The 23,271-nt window shown below is 35.3% G+C and overlaps 1 protein-coding gene across 3 annotated transcripts in view; it reads right to left on the bottom strand.

Annotated features, from left to right (window-relative positions):
* Positions 1-23,271, bottom strand: part of chst8.S (carbohydrate (N-acetylgalactosamine 4-0) sulfotransferase 8 S homeolog) — a 293,304-nt gene that overhangs the window by 192,233 nt on the left and 77,800 nt on the right. For all 3 annotated transcript variants that reach the window (XM_018240484.2, XM_018240485.2, XM_018240483.2), the window contains exon 2: positions 4,695-4,931. In XM_018240484.2, the coding sequence (XP_018095973.1) occupies positions 4,695-4,809 (115 nt within the window). In that variant the 5' untranslated portion in view covers positions 4,810-4,931. The remainder of the gene's footprint in view (positions 1-4,694; positions 4,932-23,271) is intronic.

The raw sequence follows: 23,271 nt of genomic DNA on the forward strand, positions 1-23,271 counted from the left end.
TAGCAAAGCAGTTGTAACATAATTGTTTCTTACATTATTTACACAACAGGACAAGACTTAACAAACGACACACATACTAATTAAAACATGTATATTCATATTACATTTAAGAGCCAAAACAAAGTTTTTTTGAGTTTTATAAAAATACCATCTGTAGCTGCTGATCAGTCTAACTGAGAATGATACAAATGTATGCCTTAAATAAAGTTGCTACCTGGACAGTCTGGTTTTCACAATAGCAGTCATCCTGGGTTTAAAAACACAAACCATGGACAGGGCTCTCTCCTGATTGATGTGGTATTTGCCCAATCACAGGCAGCCATGCCTTGGTCCCACCCCTAAATGTCACCAACTCACTCCAGTCACCAGTTCCACCCTCTGACACTCTGCCCTCATCCAAAGATCCAAGATCAAAAGGTAAATAAAAAAATGTAATAAATACTGTATATCTTGTTTTTTGTGAACAGACCTGATATGATAAGCACCTTGGAAACTAACAGTATGTCTAGCCCCATGAAGATTTCAAAATTAAATATAAAAAATTTCAGTGCAGAATTCTGCTGGAGCAGCACTATTAACTGATTCTAAAAATAACGTGTTTTCCCATTAACAGATTCTCTTTAAAATACAAATAAAATGTGGCCAGCTGAGCTTCAAAATGGATATCTGTTCTAAATGTACCCTGATGTTAAAAAAAGGTGAAGCATTGATTGGAAAATCCAAAAGATATTGCTAAAATAGTAACAAAATACATAATACACACACACAAAATTGCCACCTTGATATAACTTGCCATTATCACACTACAAAACAGAGCTACATAACAGATCTCTGTTGCTAGCTGAGAAAAGTTACCTATGATGTATGAGACAGCACCTAGGCATGTGCTGATTATATATTGCAGTGTATCACATATGGGAATGTAATATATATATATAGATAGATAGATAGATAGATAGATAGATAGATAGATAGATAGATAGATAGATAGATAGATAGATAGATAGATAGATAGATAGATAGATAGATAGATAGATATATTTATATATAGATAGATATATTTATATATAGATAGATATATTTATATATTTATATATATATTTATATATTTATATATATATTTATATATTTATATATAGATATATATATTTATATATAGATATATATATATTTATATATATATATATATATTTATATATATATATATATTTATATATATATATATATTTATATATAGACTTATTTATTTAGACTATTTATTTATTTAGACTATTTAGACTTTTATTTATTTATATAGACTTTATTCACTATATATATATATATATATATATACACATATATATATATATATATATATATATATATATATATATATATATATATATATATATATGCATAGAATATATATATATATATATATATATATATACATACACACACACACACAGAAGAAGAGAAGGCATGCACATCCAACTACTGTGCAGAAGGAACAATATAATGTCTGCAAGCAGTAAGCATTTAGTTTCATTTACAGTAAATGCACTGCAAGTGCTAGTGTACATAATAATGAGTAATGATCTATCTGTGCAAGCAAACCACGGATGACTCTTTGATTCAATTAGCATTACTAGAAATTGCATAAAAACCTGCTTCCTCTTTACAAATTGCATCAAGGGGGATGGCAGAAGAATGTTAACATTGTAATGAAATAATTTCAAGGCTCCTTCCATAGTCAAGTAATTTGCTTTATTGATGTGTAGCTGCAGGGCACCTTATGCCCACATTGTGTCTAATGACTTGGGTCTGCATCTATGATAAGTGACAGCCATTTGATAACCTGCTTTACTGGTCATGTACAGATACTGCTTTACAAATGATGTCACCTAGTTTGGCCAGGTAGTATCTTTTTTCGGAACAGTGGGCAAGAAATGAACAATGCCATTCATACTGAAGGTTTATAATTTCCATTACCTGCTGATGTTAAAGCACACATTATCAATGAGCCACTCAAATCTTACCCTCATCACCTTTGAGACTGGGAAGGAATAAGTGTTGCAATTGTGCATTGCCCAACCAAGGTCAACAAAACAGAATTGGATTGTATTAACCTACATAAGTGGTACAAGTTCTACCAGCAATTTCCAAGTATCTAAATCATAGGCTGCTGTACAAACTGACCCTGGTGGTTGCAAATATACACTGTATGTGGATCACTATGGGTACAGAAAGAATCCTTCTGATAATCATTAAACTTGCTTAAAAATATTATTATTATTATATGCAAGGAAGGTGTGTACTGAATGCACAAAAAGTGTAGGGTACTGCAGATTTACATGCATCTAAAAAGGGTGCCACATGCAAAACAACAAAATATGTCCACTGAAGAATATATGTTCTGAAATCTACCAAACAACATTATATTTGCCAAGTTAAACTTTGCTGCTTTTCTACAAGTGAAAGATGTTTCCGTAGTGATTTCTAAACAGTGCGTGAGCACTGATCAGTGCCCAGCTAATGTGTCTGCTGTCATCACCTGCCACATGTTCTTTTCTAGTCCCTAAAGTGCTTACCGGTGACTTTTTACAATTGCTGTCATACAGTATCTTCCATTGCTGTGCGAGGTGGATTTCAATAAAACACTTTGTTTGCCCAAAAGTTATTTTGTCTTCAAAATAAATGCAATCTTCAAAACAAACCTTTATCAATAAAAATGGAAAGGGATGTCTCTGTGCTCGCTGGATACATATACTTTGCCTAAAAATTGGTTTCCTATGGATAAATGCAATCAGAGTTTATATACACACAGAAGCCAACAGGATGGGATTGTTTCACTGGAAAGATCAGAAGAAAATTGTAACTAATGTTGTGGAAAATTACTTTGATATTGCTTTCTCAGAAGAGCATCACAATTAGGTTGGAATGTGAAGCACGGAAAAGGAATAAATGAATAGTAACAAATCAACAAAAACAGCCATTGTCAGGAGTACTTCACTGAGGGATATGTCCTGCTATGTTGTACTTGTTAGCAATGAATATCTGTTTGCCTAATAAAGCACCATAATCAGCAGTAAACAAGGATAGTCTCCATTTATGTGTTTTTTCTGTTTTATTGAACATTTCAAATTAAGAAATTATTGGAGGAGGCCAAACTGTTACAGTGGATGCGCATTAATAAAGGGGTAAAAAAATGTATTACCATTTGTACTCATACTGTAATAGTTATGAGTGTTACCAGTGAATATCCAGTTCATGCTATAGAGTTAGATGTTGTTAAGGCCATCAGAAAAGGTAAATGGATCAATGAGCAGCACATGGCTCAGTGGATAGCACTTTTAACTTGCAGCACTGGGGCCCAAGTTCAATTACAGCTTGGGTATGATTGTGCCGGTTTCCTCGTACACTCCAAAGACAAACAGGCAGGTAAATGGACTCTTGATAAAATTGGCACTATAATAAAAACATTAATTGTCAATCTCATCAACATAGAAAGAGCCTTCTGCTCAGGGCAAGAAGATGATGCCAAATCTTAAGTATAAAAAGACACTGATAGAGATACAGTATATTGGCTCAATTACCAATTTTATGGGTGGTGGGGCATAAACAAATGATAAAAACTGCACAAATAGATATTTCATTTGTCTGCAATGCATCTCAACCCTCAGGAATTGTACTTGATGCTGAATTGTGCACTTGCAGTCTATGGTGATCCACATACACACATGCCATGATCACTGTACTCTTTGGGGTATATTTATCAAAGAATGATGTCTGAGATCGCCACAGATTGCTAGAGTGAAATTTCACCTCTCTCCATTCATTTCTATGGCATTTTTAAAGGCTTATTTATCAAAGGGTGCACTTTCACTTCACCCATTGATAAATACTCTTAAAAATCATAGCATAGAAATGAATAAAACGTGGCAGAATTTCGCTCTAAAGGACTCCGTGGCAACCTCTAACTTCACTCTTTGATAAATATACCCCATAGTCTGGTGCTAAATGTTCTATCTTGCATAATATCAGAAAGTGAAGTTACACTGTGCAAATGCTGTGAACATCTACTTAGGATATGCCATATCTCCCTGTCATCACATCCATATTTAGAGAATAACTGCAGACTAAAAAGGGATTATTCGGAAAAAAATACAAAAATAAACTAAACATAAAAGTTAACCTAAAAGAAGAATGTATTATTTTCAGTTCTAATAAACTGAAGGAAACCTAGAACACTCTTAGAGTGCAAACTTAAGTGAGTAATTAAAAGATCCGAATATAAAAAGTATAATTGAAAAAAAAGTTTTGGGATAATTACTAGCTGGAAAAAATACGTAAATGTCTAATAGTCCAAATTGATAGAAAATGGTCCAATAGGATAAGCACAGATGCCATTGGCTTCTATGGGACCTCAACAGCCTTTATTTCGCACAGTTTTGTATTAGAGTTGTTTGTGGTTTTCTAAAAATGTTTAGAATTTTAAAGAAATCAAGAAAACCCACAATCTTTTCAAGATTTGTGAAAAATACATTTCCCCCAAATGCTCATAGTGACTTCTAAAATGGTACACTGCGTGCGTTTGTATTGTACACACATGGTGGCTAGACTCCAACTACTAAAAATATGTCTTGTGTGCAAGTGCCCTTGAGATAAAATGAAACATTGAATAGTAAAACATACGCAGAAAAATAAAATCTAACCTGGTGCCAGTCTTTGTTGGTGAACCATTTCTGCTGGATCCTGTAAGTGAATGAAAACAATAAGGCCAGCTGCTCCAAACAGCAAGATGAAGGAAAACATGCAGGTTAGCCTCATAATTATTAGTATCAAATTAATCCAGTGTTGAGACCAGAAAAATCCACTGCACCACCAATCTCCAACACCTTTTCTTCATTCATTTTCTCATGTTCTCAGTTCTTGACTCCTTATGACTGCACCTGCAAAAGCAACAGTTCAGAATGTGTTAAGCCATCTTCTGTTTTTGATTATACCTTAAATCAAGTTAACAATTTTACACTTTACAGCAGCCATGCAAATATTTTTCAAAACAAATCTGTTAAAATAAAGCCCTGTTAGCACAGTATTTTTGTTATTCATTCCAAATAAAGGCTGAGAGAGAGAGAGAGAGACAAAGAAAGAGAGAAACAAAACACGAAATACATTTTCATTATTTTAAAACATCTTGCTAAATACAGGATTGATGTGTTACCAATATACATATACCCCTTTATATGACCCAGGCAGGTGGTGGTGCAGTCGCATCCGCACAGCCCCGGTAGTTCCACCTCTGTACACATGCATATACAAATGTGGTGTGTGTGTACCTAGCCTGCAGCGGGGGCTGCTGCAATTTTCCAAAAAAATGGTGGACTGCACAAAATAGGGGAAAATGAGAAAAGCAAGAGAAAGAAAAAAAAATGAGTCTGTGTTGTGAATACTAATTCTGACTGCATAAAAAAGTTTTAAAAAAGAAATACAGAGACAGAGAGAGACAAAAAAAACTCAGATGCTCAGATGCAATAGGTCAGCTAATTAGACCAATAATATCTATATAAAGGGGAAAAAAAGAAGAATGCAAAAATGATAATGAAGCTTGATATTGAGGAAAGACAGACAGGCAGTTCTAAAAGCGTGGGCACTGTCTCCTAGTCTGGCTTAAATAGTCAGGAACAAATTTCAGTATTGATTACTGATGTGTTGATTTTCCATTTCCCTAGAATATATGAGCAAACTATTTAATGTATACAAAAAGAAAGGCTGCCACTGATTCATGACCTTCGTCACACTGTTATTTACATGAACAGCAGTATTTTGCTCAATGAGCAAATCAATACTTTGCATTACTTAGAAACGCACTAATTATGTGAATTGTTTTACACCTTCCATCAACTGTTTCTATGAAGAGTTTCACTTGCACATACTGTACTATCTTTACTCAAAAGACTGGCTATTGGATGAGCGGTCTCATACTCTTCAGACTCTACAGACTCATTTATCTTGCATAAATTTGACATTATATGTAGTCATGAGCGAATGTTTTCGGTAAATTTGTTGACGTTTCGCAAATTTTTGGCAAAGCAAAATGCGTTCGATTCTCCCATCACTAATTATACGACTGCTTTATATGCTCATAGAACAGACTCTGCTCAAACAGTTCATTTGCTGCAGAGTTACTTGACGCACGGTTTTGCATCTTGATTGCTGCCAGTGTATCAGGATTTTTCAGGAAGATCGATGTTGATCAAGACTGTCCTGGAAGTATGAAATACTGCTCTAAACATCGTTGGATCTATGTACTGAATTAACATACTGTGGTCTGGTTATACGTTCTACTCATTAGTCATTTTGTACAAAAGAAAAGTAAAAGTAAGTCGGAGCCAGAACATTTTTCATTTAAAAAAATCACTTTGCTTTTATGTGCCAGTTGTTTGTATTCATACTAATAAATTTATCCAGAAAGCTCTGAATTATAGAAAGACCATCTCCCATAGACTGCATTATAATCAAATAATCTAAATGTTTGAAAAAGATTTCCTTTTTCTCTGTAATAATAAAACAGTAGCTTGTACTTGATCCAACCTAAGATATACTAATTAAGCCTTATTGAAAACAAAACCAGCCTATTGGGTTTATTCAATGTTTACATGACGTTCTAGTAGACTTAAGGAATGAAGATCCAAATTACGGAAAGATCCCTTATCTGGAAAACCCCAAGTCCCGAGCATTCTGGATAACAGGTCCCATACCTGTATATATTCTCTACATACAGTAAATGAATTACATATATCAGGGCCAACTAACACTGTAGAGAAAGACATTACTAAGTCCAAAAAGTTTATATCAAAAAAGATACATGTCCCAAGGCCTCTTAGAGTAAAAATAAGAATAATTTATTGATAATCACATTTAAAAAGTATTCAGTACATACCACCCCACATATGTGGGGTGGTATGTACTGAATACTTTTTAAATGTGATTATCAATATATGTGGGGTGGTATGTACTGAATACTTTTTAAATGTGATTATCAATAAATTATTCTTATTTTTACTCTAAGAGGCCTTGGGACATATATCTTTTTTGATATAAACTTTTTGGACTTTGACTGCCTTGGAACTGGGGCTGGTCCCTTCGGCCATGCTGAATAGTTATATGGACTCCCGATCTTTCAATAGATATACAAGACATTACTAAGGCAAGAAGTCACTGACTTCTGCACAAACTACATGAACAAAGCAACTGTCGGCTCTCAATACATGACCTCTTATTAATCCTATGTAGGAGTGATTTAAACCTAGAGCAGCCAAAAACGTATTATATACTTTAAATGAATGCATTATATCCATTTTCTATAAAAAATTGTAATGTAGATTTTACAATGCATACTGCAAGAAACAGACTGTCACACTCTTCCTTCTTGTAATAGTTATTAAAGCGATACCGACACGTTCCTATAAAAATCATAGGAACGTGGCAGTATCAAGTATGTGCTGCACCATCAAAAGTTCCCGCAAAGCACCCCTTAAAGCTGCCTCCAGTCCCACGAACATTGGTGCAGACCGGCTATCACTACTAACAGATCTTCCATATTGCTTCAGTCACGCTGGGCTGGGGGCTGAAGTAATGTTTTCATTCATAATCAGCCTATGGAAGGATTGCACTGCCCCCAGCCCAACATCACTAAAACAGCACTGAAGATCTTTAAGCAGTGTCGGAGGGTCGGGTTCAAGAAGGTTTGCAGGGCTGGGGCAGCTCTATTCCTGGTGCAGTACATACTGACACGTTACTATGATTTTTATATGAAAGTGTCAGTATCGCTTTAAAAGGACACTAGTGCAAAATGAACATTTCCATAACAAGAGAGCAACAAATATTCCTATAACATACAATGCATCCACAGTGATGATATTTTTCACTAGTCTCAATGAGGCTGGTGTAACTGTTTTTTTTTTCCTATATGTATCATTAGATGCACCAGTATGACCTTTTTTCTAGACTGAAAGAATTATAATCAATTTATATATCTCCAGCCCAGAGGATCTTTACTCTTGTGTGATAGATTTAAATGACTATCCAAACATAAATATTATTTAGCTTTGAGAATCAGTGAGAAGGAACCAGGGAATTCAAGAGTCAAAAAGAATAGAAGCTTCTCAAGGTCTTATTTTATAATTTGGTATAATTCTGTATTCATGTTGTAAGGCAGATTTACTTATACAGTGAAGTTTATAAATTGTGTCTGGTCTCTCAGAGGTGTTTGTTTTTATAAACCCTTACGTCAGCCAAAAAAATTGTTTTTCATATCTTTTTTTTTAGTTATCTGGTAGAATCAGCTGACATTTGCACACCTATAACCCTGCTGTGTCAGCTATGATGTCGCGAGAAAGTGCTTATCCCATAATTATGAACTATTTTTCATTTAAGTCCTAGGACTTTAATCCTAAAATTCTATGTTAATACTTGCAAATATGGATGAAATGATTTTACAACTACCTCATAATTAGAGTGACCAAACTGCTAGTTTATGTATTATGTAATATTTTTCTGGCACTCGTTTTTTTTATACCTTTCTTTTTATTGAGATTTTCCAAGAAAATATTTTTTCCATACAAAGCATTGCAAAAATAAAGATAATACAAAAACAAAAGTTATCCAGTGGTCAAGAAGTAGACATATACAGTTACATCAGATTAGTATAGTGAACACCCAGCAAACCTAGGGGTGCATCCAAATGACATTCCATTTAAACATATGCAAAAGTAAACAGTGGGGCACAAAGTGTTCAATAGTAAGGGTGAACATAGGGATAACTCCATTGCTTTTCCCCATTTTACAGGTATACAAGTTATCAGTACATAGAGGTAAATCACATATACCCCTTTCAGTGGCCATTTCTCCAGGTATCCCCCTCGGGCACAGTGAGTTCCTAGGCACCCTGTCCCCAATACGTTCCAGCCCCACCGATTCTCCCATCTTAAGAGATCAGTCCAATGATCTGGATGCTAGGTATAGTAGCCGCCCAGCTCTCTGGACTAAGTCACCTGCTATGGTCCTCCCAATTGGGTGGTGTCCCAGCTATAGCAAATTTTTTTAAAGTTATCAATATTATCATTTCGAAGTGCAGTCAGCTGTTCCATCCTCCTAATATACCGAACTCTCTCCATGAGGTCAGCCTCCGTTGGAGGAAAGGTATTTTTCCATTTCCCCGCTATAGTACATCTGGCAGCTGTTAAAATTGAGTTGGCTAGTTTTTGGGTTGGATTCTGGCACTCGTTTTTTTGTTATTATTAAGATTCATTTTTGTTTCTAGATAATTATGACTACTTGCATTGTTTTTACATTATCTTCAATTGTGAATATTTTGAGTAATCATGCGATTTGAAATCAAAAGCATTGACAATTTAGTCCATTATAGCTCTTTTTTAACTCCGTGTACAGCTATGGGATCTGTTATCTGGCAACCCTTTGTCCAGAAATATATCCATTTTATCCAAATAATCAAGTTTTCACCTTGCCTCATGACTGGAGCAACCCTGATGATTATATCCTTGTTTGAATCATGCACAAAGTAGTGTTTTATTATTATAGAGAAAAAGGAAATAATTTTTAAAAAGTCTGAATGCCAAAAACTTGAAAAATTCTCGGGAATTTTTCGGGATTTATTATACCCCGAGGCTGCAAAAAGTCAGAATCCGAAAATCTGGCATCTCACACCTGCCGAGGTTGTATATAAGTCAATGGGAGAGGTCCTTTTTTCTATTTGGAAGTTTCTGTGCTTGAATTAGTACGAAAATCTGACTATTTCAATCGGGGGGGAAAAAAATCTAAGAAAAAAAAAACTGTACGATTCAGATTTTCGCTTGGTTTTATTGTGTTTTTCCCCGATAATAATAAATAAGGTCTACAGTGGATTCTAGTTTTGCCAGACTTTTGTTAATAAAATAATCAGAAAAATTCGGATTTTGATAAATAACCCCCTTAAAGTCTGACTTTTAAACTGCTTCTTTGTTTAAAAGTAAACGTAGTTCTGCAATCCACAAAATAGTTCAGAAAAATAAATCAATAGAAGTTAAAACAACCTGTATATTTTTAGCAACTGCTTATTAGATTTTTTGCCCTATTCCTGTTCACCTCTTCTACCCTTTTATATTGAGTATTAAGACAATGCTGTCTGAAAATGTCAGGGATGAAACAAAGTTAGAGCAAATGTCAGTTCTGACAGAATCATTGGAGCTGAACACTGTGATCAGAAAACAAACGAGATGTGAACAAACTCATCAAAACTGCATCATGTAAGGAAGACTCTGTCTTCAAAAAAAACACATCAGTGACGTTAAACCTTGTTTATAAATCTCTGTCTGATATTCTTTTTAAATTGAGTAAGGAACTCATGGTGAAACAATTTTCATACAGAAAATGAAAGGACGCATGGATATTTCTTCAGTTTAATGGGTGGTTGGTTGTCCGCTTTAGGCACAACAAGCATAATAACAAAAGAATTTTGAATATCATGTTTAGTCAACATAATTGTAAACCCCAAAGTATTTTTCCTTTTTGGACATGATGATGATAGTTGCACACAAATGGCTGTATGTTTTGTACCTGTGATAAAACAATTTTATAATTCAGATGGAAAATTATATGTATCTGTTTATGCTGTACCAAAGTATAGGTATCGGACCCGTTATCCAGAATGCTTGGGACCTGGTGTTTTTCGGATAACGGGTCTTTCCATAATTAGGAACTTCCTATCTTACGTTTGCTAAAAATTGGATTGTTTTCTTACCAATGATGATTCATTATACATTGGTTGGGATAGAGTAAAAGGTACAGTTTTGATATTGCAGAGAAAAAAATATGTTTTAAAATTTTGAACTGTATAATTAATATGGAGTTTATTGAAGACAACCTTCCACTAATTTGGAGATTTCTGGATAATGGGTTTCTGGACAACAGATCCTATACCGGTACTCTTCTTGCATAAGAAAATTGTAGAAAACCAGCATTCAGCCTTCATCCCCATTATTAACTGCTGCATTGAGAGCAAACACAACCAAGACTCTCTCTTAACCTGCATCAAAACAAAAGCCTTAAGTTCTCTTGCAAGAGAAGGCAAAGCTGGGTGCCTACCAAAGGCTTTCCCATAGACCCCACACGATTAGCTATGATTTATTCCATTATATTACAAGAGCTGGATTGGTACCTATGATGGCAAATCAAAAAAGGCACATAATTGGCAAACTCTGAAAGCTATTTTTGTGGTTTGCAGAAAGACTCAAAAATGGTTTTGCAATTACAAATATGGCTGTAGCTTGCCAGCCAGCTCCAACGTGTCTGGCAAGAATCCAGTGTCAAGTCTGTATACAAAGGAATAAAGGGCACCAGTCTTTGCCGGCTCTGGGAAGATCAGAGATTGTACAGCCACAACCACTGCAGCTGAACACACATAGTCCAATAACTGGCACTACCAGTCTCTAACTCTACCTTGAAAAAATAAAGAGCCCAGTTTTCTAAAGAAATTGCTTGTGTATATCATACCTTATGCCAACTCCCTGCAAAGGCCTGGGGATGTCACAGAACCTGTGACACGTGACCATCAGTGATCTGACAAATAAATGACCAACAGGGGGGCTTTATATGTTAAAAGAGAACTAAACCCTAAAAGTGAATATGGCTGAAAATGCCATATTTTATATACTGAACTTATTGCACAAGCCTAAAGTTTCAGCTTGTCAATAGCAGTAAGTGACAGCAGCACAGAACATGTGCAGTCAATCAGCAGAAAAGAAGATGGGGAGCTACTGGGCCATCTTTAGGGGCACAAATATTCCCTGCTAAAGGGCTGTGGTTATCTTGGGCTGGTACAGAAGCACAAAACATAATGTACAACATTTCTAGCCTTCTTTACTTCTACTTCTTTAGTTTAGCTTTAGTTCTCCTTTAAGGTCACACACTGATACACTGGTTGGTAGAATCTACCAAGTGACTGTACTAAAATTCTAGACAGGTGGCAGCTGCAAATATACACCTAATGACATGCTTATGAACGAAATGAAGGGGGGTAATTACTTTTTTGGGTTACTTGACAGCAAAATAGCACTGCACTCAATTTTGTATACATCTAACTATGAGGAAAACTTCTGTAACTGCAACAATGGATTCCCCAGACCTTTCCTCATGGCACAAGACTTGCTATGCTTTTTCCATCTTTTGGTGTCACCATAATGCCCTTCCTGGCCATAATTAGTTTAGCATCTATTGGTACCTAATGTCTTTCTGCTTGCTAACAATAATGTATGAACTGTGCATGATCAAAAAGTTATTTGTTCCCTCTGGTGTATGGTCTATTTTGGTGAATAAAAGAAGCTACTGCAAGAACTGTAAATATCTACAAAGATACAACTCTTGTTTATTAACATGCATGTCTGCTATTCTCATACACATCTTTGAAAAATTGCTTTTATCCTTTTTTCCCCTGTACATCTCCCTCCATATTAATTCATCACTAAAAGTGACATGATTTCCATTTTGTTCATGTTAAAAGAAATAAATAAACAAAATACCACTTTGGGGAGAAAAATTCCACTAGAAAAATGGAAATCATTTGTCAAATCCATTCTGAATTAATGGACATGCATTTTCTGAGCATTCTGGTCTTTCAAGAACAATTCAAGCAGATACATTCCTTGAGAGGACAGCTTAATTTTTAAAAGATTACTTGATAGTTGCTTTTCACTGTCAGAAATGTGGGCAGTTTGGACAAACATTGTAATAAATATTATTTTTTTCTCAGTTTCTTATTTGAATATATTTCTTTGCCAACAGATATTCTGTTTTAGTTATTTAATTATACCCCAAAATGTTGGAATTTGTTTCTCTTGTGAACAGAAAATAACACTATGAAACAATTAGGACGATCCTGAGCATAGCCCAATTTATATCAACAGATTCCAATAGTTTCAGATACTGATAAAAATAATTATGGCTCATTTATGCTGGCTATGTGAAGTGCATGGTTCAAACGGAGGTCCAAATTGAGCCTAGTAAAATAACAGACAACATGTTAATGAATCCTTTATAGCACCTACATTTGCTGATATATCACATTCCTGAATCATATGACATTGTAGGCACAATAGGGATAATTTATTAAAGGAAGGGCAAACACTAAGGGGCGGATTTATCAAGGGTCGAATTTCGAAGTGCTAAAATTTCTAAATTTGACCATCGGATTGAAAAATTCAAAGTTTTTTTTGTTTAAATTTAGTTGTTTGCGAATGAATTACAATTGTTCGATCGATCGTAGAAATTGTTCGAAACGAACGATTCAATCGATCGAACGAGTTTCAAAAAAAAACTTCGACTTCTAAAAACTTAGCCAAATGTTGGCTATAGGTTCTAGGAGGTCCCCATAGGCTAACATAGCAATTCAGCAGGTTTAAGATGGCGAAGTGTCGAAGTCGAAGTTTTTTAAAGAGACAGTACTTAGATTTTTGAACGGTTGAATATTCAAAGTATTTTTAATTCAAAGTCGAATTTGGCCTATTGGATGGTCGAAGTACCCAAAAATTACTTCGAAATTCGACGTTTTTTCATTTGAAAATTCATTCGAGCTTTGATAAATCTGCCCCTTTGTGAAAAATGCCCAGTTTTGCACATGCTTGCATTTATAAATCAGCCATACTTTTTAATTATTTTTAAGATACAATGTATTATATGAAGCACAATAAATCACTAGAATGACCCAGAACAAAGAAAGCAGTCTGTCTACCCCCCCCTTTTTTTTTTTTTTTTTTTTTTTTTAACATTAGCTCAATGTAAACGGGCTTGAGCTGAACATAATTTTTGCCTATAGTTTTAACTAGGAAATATCGGTACTTGTAGTTATATCTTGCACTCAACAGGGCAACGTTTGAAACTTTTTTTGAAAGTTTTTCTTAATTAATTTTACAAATAAAAGTAGAAGATGAAAGATTAGTAAGAAGAATAGAGAGTTCATATCAAAAACATATTACACATAGGAAAGCTAACCTTTATGCAGGCCTGCCATACCCCTTTGTGAGTCAGCCAGCGATCCCATAGTTTCCCAGATTTGGCCGGACAGCCACATGCCATGTACATTTTTGCTTTGGGAGCATGTTCTCTATCAGTTTAATCCAGAAGCCAAGAGTTTGGGGCTCTATGTTCTTCTATGTCAGAAAAATTGTTTTCTTTGCAAAAAAAAGAGTAGTTGTTGGAGACACAGTCTATGACCAGATGAGAGGCTCAAGTCTTCTGCGTGTCCCAGGAGAATTCTGGGGTCTGAATATTAGGTAGTCCCAGTGAGGTGTCCAGGAGTGTAAGTATAGACATTTAGAATTACTGGATCTTAGGGCATTCCCAAAAACAAATGCAAATAATTACATTGTTCAATATCACACTTGACAAAAACATCTGGGTATCCCTGATCGATCTGTGCCAGCCTATGTGGTGTTAAATACACTCTATTTAGAAACTTTCGGGGAATGTAATAAAAGTCGGTAACGGAAAAACTATTCGCAATGCGAAAAGTTATGCCTTTGCGAGAACAAATTTTGCTTTGCGCGAATTTAATATAGCTTTTTCGAACCCGGAAAACTGTTTAGCGACCACATCAGACAGTGGAAGACCACTTGCAAATGTTACAGTTTGCGCCAATGCGCAGTCAATGTAATAAAACTTCTTACTGGAAAAGTCGTTATGTTTGCTCCAAAAGATTACGATACCTTCAAGCACTTCTTAAGAGTGGGCAATTAAAATTCAAAATGCGCAATTGAAATTCGCAATGTAATAACAGTTTAAGGAGCAATATTACATTGCGAGATGTGGATTTTTATTCTTATTGGTGCGAATTGTTTTGCTCTTTGCGACTTTTATTACATTCCCTCGCATGTGTGTAAAAACCTGTCTCTAGTTGAGATGTTGGTTTCAGGTATCTGATCAAGCATATGCTTCCAGGTTCCCTCATCTATACGGGGGAGGTTTGAGCTCACTTAAGACTGATATGCATTATAGGATAAAAGTCCTCCTGTAGTAAGATGGTGTAGATGTGAGGGGTTTGTGGCCTACACAAATAACATTTTAGGGTGGATTGCGTGACACTGGGGGCTCCCCCTGGGAATTGAGCTTGAAATGCGTGTCTAAGTTGTAAAAATCTAAACAGTATTTGGTTATTTAACCCAAAGTCTTGATATCAAAGATATTTCACTCCTGCGGCCACCCAGGCATTCACATTGGAATAGGCCCGAAGTGTGAGAGAGCATTGTTTCAACAGAGTGGAGTCCATTTGGACCAGCTGTTTGCTTACCCATAGGCTGCAGTCACCGTTTTTGCGAACACCTGAGTTACTATTTTCATAAGGGTTGTTAGAGAATATGCTAACGGCAGACCTCTATGCAATTGGTTAGCAAGGGCTTCAAAGGAGGAGATCACTGCAGATTCCAGCACTGTGGCCTTGTTGTTTGAATCTGGGTAGATTAATCTGGCATTGATTAATTGAAGTTAAATTGAAGATGAAGTGAAGTTTAATTGAAGATCATAGAAGTAAAGTAGGAAATTAGGGAGGGCAAGTCCCCCTATATTAACTGGGGCTTGAAGAGTCCGCATAGCAATGTGGTACACAGGTATCCAGCTCTTTGACCCATTTCTTGGTTGGCATGATTGGTGTATTGTGAAACATGTAAAGAAATTTGGGGAGAGAGACCATCTTAAGGATGTTGATACAAACATTTGAAACTTAAGACACATTCTACCTCCTGGTCCCATTGAGCAAACTCAAAACAAATCAGCAGTCCACTAAGAAACCTTGTGTATAAATAAACACCTCTTGTTCCCTAGCCAAAGCCTGATATAAAGAGCAGCTCATTTACTAAGGCTTTTTTGGTGGACTAATAGATTGTTTAACTTTGCACAGTGGGGTCAGGAAGCAGAATATGACTTTTGCTCAGAGCAAACAATCAGCAATTAGATTTCAACAGTTAAAAAAAAAGCCAAGATCTGATTGTTTGCTGTGAGCAACATTACCAGTAATGTTTCTCTTCACTTTTTATACATCATGATAAATAATCAATCTGTTATCCTATTTTCTACTATTTTAAAAGGTTTGAAGTTCTTATATTTAGTAAACTGAAAGCAAATACCAGACATCTGTTTCACTGGCATTATATGCAGTATACATATATTTTGAACATGGCATTTTAGCCATATTCATTTTTAGGGTTTAGTTCTCCTTTCAGAATTGAAAACTATAACAGTATTTTCAAAAAACGCCATCCATATTATTGGCTTAATATTATTTTAGACCTGAAATATACACTGGCATATACTTGCATAATGCATTATGTAGTAACATGGCTTCCAGCACATGAGATTTGAAAGTGAGTGGCAAAAGCCGTGTGCAGCTGCCTAGTCCAGTCCTTGCTCCATTTTACCAACCCCTTTTATAAAAATGGTTAATTATTTGGAGCCAGCAGTCAAAAAGCACACTGTTTGTGCTTGACAATCTTTATTCACTTATAAACTGTTAATGCTTTGCAAAATAGTATCGAGCCAAATACATTCTTTGAATGAACTCCAAGTGCTTTGAGACAAATATCCACTAATATATTATTGCTTTCGCCTTGTTCTACATCAGCAGACACAATCTTTTATGTCAGGTCTGCTGCCCTATAAGTCACAGGCTCCACAAGCTAAACCCCTTAACTTGATTATTCTTGTTAAAAATATGAACACGATAAAACTTTCTGATCACCATATTTTTTGCTGTGATTAGGGAGAAAAAAAAAAAAGAGACTTCCAAATAAATTCATAAATCAGGTCCATATAGTACCTTCTTCATAGGAAGCAACATTAAAAATAGTTGTTTTTTTTTTCAAGGGGCTGTCCAGGTTAAACGTTTCTGCCCAGTTTTCAACATTCTGAAAACCGAACAGGAATTCTCCAAATTGCATCCCGCTAACGCAACAGTAACAGGCTGCGCAAGCTAGAATGGATGCAATAACCCCGCAGATAGGCAGAGTAGTTGGATATACAGTTAAATTCAGAATATTAGCAGTCCGACATTACTAACCTGATTAATCACTGTTTTTTGTAGAAATTATATTTTTACTTGGCAAATAATTTACTAGTAGGTGTAGTAGAATAATAGAAAACCAACAGACACAACAGTCATGACATGCCGCTGAATCATTGAGGCTTGTTAAAAATAAAAATAGCTTGTTCCAAATAATAGCAGTGTGGAGTTCAACTAGTGAAGTAATTCATTCTGTATTCTTTCATTCAGGAGTTAATTATGGCCCTTATTTAAGGAAGGAAGGCAGCACATTTTGTTCATACTGGTTATAGTATATTTCTCTCTGAAAATGGAAAATGGGTCATTCCAGACATTGTTCAGAAGAACAGCATACTTTGATTAAAAACTTGATTGGTGAAGGGAAAATGTATAAAGAAGTGAAGAAAATGATAGGCTGATCAGCTAAAATTATCTCAAATGCTTTAAAATGGCAACCAAAACCTGGGGTAACACTTAGGCTGGTGGAAGGAGGGAGGGGAGTTCATGTAGGGTAGGGTTTTTTTAACGTTAGGGTTGAATTCTCCTTTAAGGGCATTAGGTTTGGGAGTTTGGTCATATTTTATTTTTAAACAGAGTAAAAAAAAAAAGTCCAGTTTTAGTAAATGACCCCCTGTGTTTAATGTTAAACCCACTGGCCATATTTAATTACTATAACTCCAGATACCACTAACTGCTGGGTTGCTCCACCTGCACAACTTATTTTTCAAGAAACTTCTTGAAACACAAGTATTTTGCTAACATTTTCTACCTGCCAACATCTATGTCATGCACAATGTTGATTTTAACAGTGAAGCCTAAACAATTTACAAATAAGGAACAAAGGAAAAATCTCAGTGGTGATTTCAATTTAGTGGCAGATAAAAGGATTATATGGAAAGATTAAATCATAAACACGCTCTACAAAGAATTTCTTCTTTAAAAGAAGAGTATAACATTAGCTATTAAGAACATTTATATAGAAATATATAATAGGCTCATAATTAAAATTCAGAAATTTCATTTTTACAGTGCAAAAAAATAAAAGGTGTGGGATTATCTCTCCTAAGGAGTTTTAGTAGTAAATATAAATTCAGATAAGGTTCTAGCAAATCAAAAGCAAAATAAATGCTGTAGGCAAAAAGCATTGTAATCATACCCATTGTAAATGTAGGTGGGAAGGAAGAGCATCCCTACTAAACAATCAAACTTGTGAGGGTGTATTAGATATCCCCATTCATATAGGATTTTCAAGTAGCTTCAACTAAGTGGTATTAATAAAGAAAATAAAATTAGGGGAGTGCAAAAAATGTCAGCAATACTAGATTTGCAACTATATCTGTCAGGCTTTCCTAAAATACAGGTATGGGATCTGTTATCCAGAAACTCATCATTTAGAAAGCTCTAACTTAAAGGATTGACATCTTCCAGAAAGTCTTTTTTTTAAGCAAATAATTCTAATTTTTAAAAACATTTCCCTTTTGCTCCAAAATAATAAAACAGTACCTTGTACTTGATCCTAATTAAGCTGCGTGAATCCATATCAGTGGTAAAACCATTGGCTTAAAGTGGACCTGTCACCCAGACACAAAAATCTGTATAATAAAAGTCCTTTTCAAATGAAACATGAAATCCAATTTCTATTTTTTATTAAAGCATTCATAGCTGTTGTAAACTCATTTAAAAATCTCAGCTGTCAATCAAATATTGTCTGCCCCTCCTCTATGCCATGGGCATAGAGGCGGGGCAGACAGTTACTTTCATTTTCCATTCAGCACTTCCTAGATGTCACTGCTCTCCCCACATTCCTCCGTTCCCTTTACCATTTAATTGTGTAGCCAGGGCATGGGGAAGGACATCAGGTCCCCCATTCTGGTGCACAACAAGATTCTGAGATGATACAAGGCTTGCCTTAATAAGAATGTGCACAAAATGGCTGCTGCCTGTTGCCATAATTTTGAATTCCCAGACTGAAGGAAACAAGATTCAAATAATTTATATAGTTTATATATTTATTTTAAGTTCATTTTGCTTGACTAATGTGATAAAATAGGATTTTTAATAATTTTTTTGGGTGACGGGTCCCCTTTAATTTAATTTTTTTTTTTAGCAGACTGGTCATTCAAATTATATGGATTCTATAACTGTACCAATAATTGTTCTGTAAAGCCCCCATAAATATTGGGTTTGTGATTATAGCCCAACAGGCTTTTCATACATAAAATATCCAATCAATTCTAAATTAAAAGATACCAAAGAACCAAGTTTAATGTCCAAGGTCTTACTTAGTAAGTTCCTGGGAGTGCTTAATTTGTTGTTCTTGTTTGCCTTTGCATTTCAAACTTAATACCACATATTGGACTTAACCTGCCTGCCATCTTGGTCCTGACTTCAATCCCTGTAATGGCTGTGAGGGCCTTGTCACTCAATAACTTTCTCATGATTGACATTTTTTAATACACATCCTTCATGCTTCTGTGCATCATTCCCCCATTCATTACTTCACCAAAAGTTTATCAACTACACTTAATTTGTTAAACTACATAGGGGCAAATTTAATAAAGGACAAAGTGACCAACGCTGGCGAAAATTCGCCAGCGTGACAATTTCGGTACTTCTCCAATTTGCTAATGGGCGCAGGCGGTACTTTGCTAGCGAAAGAGACTGATGCTGTCGCTCATTCGCACTAAATCGCCAGGTAAAGTTGCGCTCTGGCAAATGGACGTAACTATGCAAATTCACCAAGATGCGGATTTTACTGAACGTTACCTCTTGCACCAGACTTGCATTCACCACCTCAGACCAGCCGAAGTGCAATAGAGTAGATAGGACTTCCTCAAACTTTAGTTTAGCTTTAGAATATTTAGGTCCCACAAAACCCTGGCGTCTTTTCCTTTTTTTCAGGGTGATAGGCAGCAAAAGAGCGTAGAATTTTTTTGGGGTAACCGGCTTCCCCCCTACATTTCCTAACATATGGCACATAAAATATACACTGGGCTCATGTGTAGGGCATGATAACAACTCTATTTTCTTTTATTAAGGTTCCCTGGGCTTGTGTAATGTAATGTATTTGCTGCAACATATACGATTTAAATCCCCGCCATATGCAAATTAGCCAACGCTAGCGCAACTTCGCTCTGCTTGCCGAATTAACCCTAGTGCCACTTTGCTAGCAATTGGCGCCTTGGACACAACTTTGCATGTTAGTAAATTAGCGTTGTTTGAGCGAATTTTCGCTTGGCAAAGTGTTGCGCTGTCTGCAAAGCTGTCGCTGGCGAATTTTCTCCGCTTAGTAAATTTGCCCCATAGTTCTTTCAGCCGTACAGTGTAGTTATTTGGAGTTTGCATTAAAGGCCGGCCAGATTTTATTAATATGGCTGCATGTTGTTTAACTAGTTGTCAACTAAACTCAGATATTTAAAATGTATTCATTTTAAATTCAAGACCTGCATGGTTTGCATACATTTGGCTAGCTGGAAAGTCAAGTCAGAATGCTGACACTTGAAATGAACCCCAGTATAAAATACACAAAAAATGGTTTCCTGTGTGTGAATGTTTTTTTCATTTGTGAATAGTTAAGATATGATAACAGAACACATTGTGACATAACTGCTATCGGGGGACAAAAAGAGTGTTTGTTTACAAGTGATATTCTTGTTTAACTGATATTTATAATGATAAAAACATACATAACTGTACATAATTCTTCAGTATTTCATGATTCTATGGATATATCTTAAACATACAGTATTTCAATTATCACTTGTTGAGTTTTGGATTATGCTTGTAATGCATATTCTTCCTGATAACATTAAAAAAGGTAAATTTCTAATATTGCATTCTGCAGTAAATATGCTAATTTATTTATGGCTTCTGTATGCTACACTATATTTTTACATTACATTTTGCACCAACTTATATTGACAGATATAAATATCCAGTAGGCAGACAAGCAAGTTACAAACCTAAACCACAACCTAAATTAATGGGGAGCCATTTCTGCAATATGGTTCAACATTTCCTGACAGTTAGGAAAGTATTTTAACAGTTAATAGTTAAGTGGTGGAGGGTGAAACACAACTGTATAATGCTGCAAAAGAGGCAATTATTAAAAAAGTAATTTAGGTATCTACTTTAAATTTGTTTTTACTACAAATTTTGAATCCTGAGATATATATATATATATATATATATATATATATATATACACACAGCAATTGATTATTTTTCCTAATTATTTGAAAGATCTGCATCTTTAAATAAGTATAGGATATTGTTAATCCATTCTTAATTTCTAAAAAATAATAACTCCCTTTAGTTGGAGCGCTCAGAATCAGTAGTTAATAATTAAGAGCATTAATAGTTATTTTATAACTGTTATTTATAATGCATTACAATTTCCCACAATGCAACACAATAGACATGCTTGAAAAGAACTTCAATAGGCTATGAGAGGTGTATGTGTTAATTGTGTTAATTGCTTGCTACCTCCTGATGTAATCACGTATAGTAAAATTTAATTAACATTTTTCCTATAGCCATGTTATGATGCTATTAATACACAGTGAAGGCATTTTCAGAAAGGGATTCAGAAACTGATTTAGGATTTGTTAAATAGGATTGAATATTCTAACAATTAATTTTTTTAATGTTCCTTAATAGGAATATTTCCTGGTACATATAAGCAGGATGGTGTTATTTCTATCTTATATATATCTTATATATAAATATATATATATATATATCTATATATATCTATATCTATCTATATCTATCTATCTATCTATATATATATATATATGATACATGGAAATAATACACTCCTACTTATGTACCAAGAACTCTTCCTTTTAAGCAGGTCTTAATAAGAGGAGCCAAGCAAGGGTTCTATATATATATATATATATATATATATATATATATATATATATATATATATATATATATATATATATATATATATATATATATATATATATATATATATATATATATATATACATATATATATATCCCTTGCTAAGACCTGCTTCGGGTAATAGGAGTAATATTCAAGAAACCAAGATTTCCTTCCCTGACAAATTTAGTGGGGACAGGAGTAAATTCTATATTTTTCAGGAGGCATGTAGATTGTACCTCAGCTTTTTCCCTCATTCCTTCCCTACCAGAGAGGAAAAAGTAAGGTTCGTAATGACCTTGTTACAAGGTGACCCACAAATTTGGCCATTAAGGTTACCCCCCTCTGACCCAGCCCACTTTTCCCTAGAGGTACTTTTTAATACCATGGCAATATTGTACGACTCAGATCGTGCTACTGTACCTCTGCTGATAGTGCCATCCGTAAACTACGCCAAGGGAAAAGGGAAATAGAGGAGTACTGTACAGAATTCCGCTGCTGGGCTGTTGAGACAGGGTGGAATGACACTGCTCTTCGTAGCCAATTTCAGGTGGGCTTAATGATGCTGTCAAGGACAGTTTGGTTAATTATCCTCCTACGACCACTCTGGGTGACCTTATGAGGTTGGCCATCCAGATTGATAGAAGGTCTTCGCCCTTCGCACCTGCATTGACTATTGTGGCCTCAATAAAATGACGGTAAAAAAAACTATATCCCCTTCCGCTAATCTCTGAGTTATTGGATCAAGTTAAAGATCCCAAAATTTACACTAAACTTGATCTTAGAGGTGCGTATAACCTCATTCATATTAGGGAAGGGGATGAGTGGAAAACGGCCTTTAATACCAGGGATGGCCCTGGTAGTACTATAGACCGTTCATTAAGAAATTTTCTATCATTGTCTCCCCAATTACTGATCTGACTAAAAAGGGTGCGGATCCCAGTATGTGGCCTCCTGAAGCTATCCATGCTTTCGAGTTCTTAAAAAAGGAATTTGTGTCTGCCCCTATCCTTCATCATCCTGACACAACCCTACCCTTTATTGTGGAAATAGATGCCTCAGAAGTTGGTCTAGGGGCAGTTCCTTCCCAAAGGCATCCAATAACTAATAAGGTTCACCCATGTGCTTTTTTTTCCAGGAAATTCTCATCTGCTGAAGCCAATTATGATATTGGTAATAGAGAATTGTTGGCTATCAAATGGACCTTTGAGGAATGAACACTTGTTGGAGGGGGCTAAACATACGATCACAGTCTATACTGACCATAAGAATCTTTTGTATATTGAATCCGCAAAGTGTTTCAAACCGAGACAGG

This window comes from Xenopus laevis, chromosome 4S, assembly GCF_017654675.1.
Source record: "Xenopus laevis strain J_2021 chromosome 4S, Xenopus_laevis_v10.1, whole genome shotgun sequence".
Lineage (NCBI taxonomy): Eukaryota > Metazoa > Chordata > Amphibia > Anura > Pipidae > Xenopus > Xenopus laevis.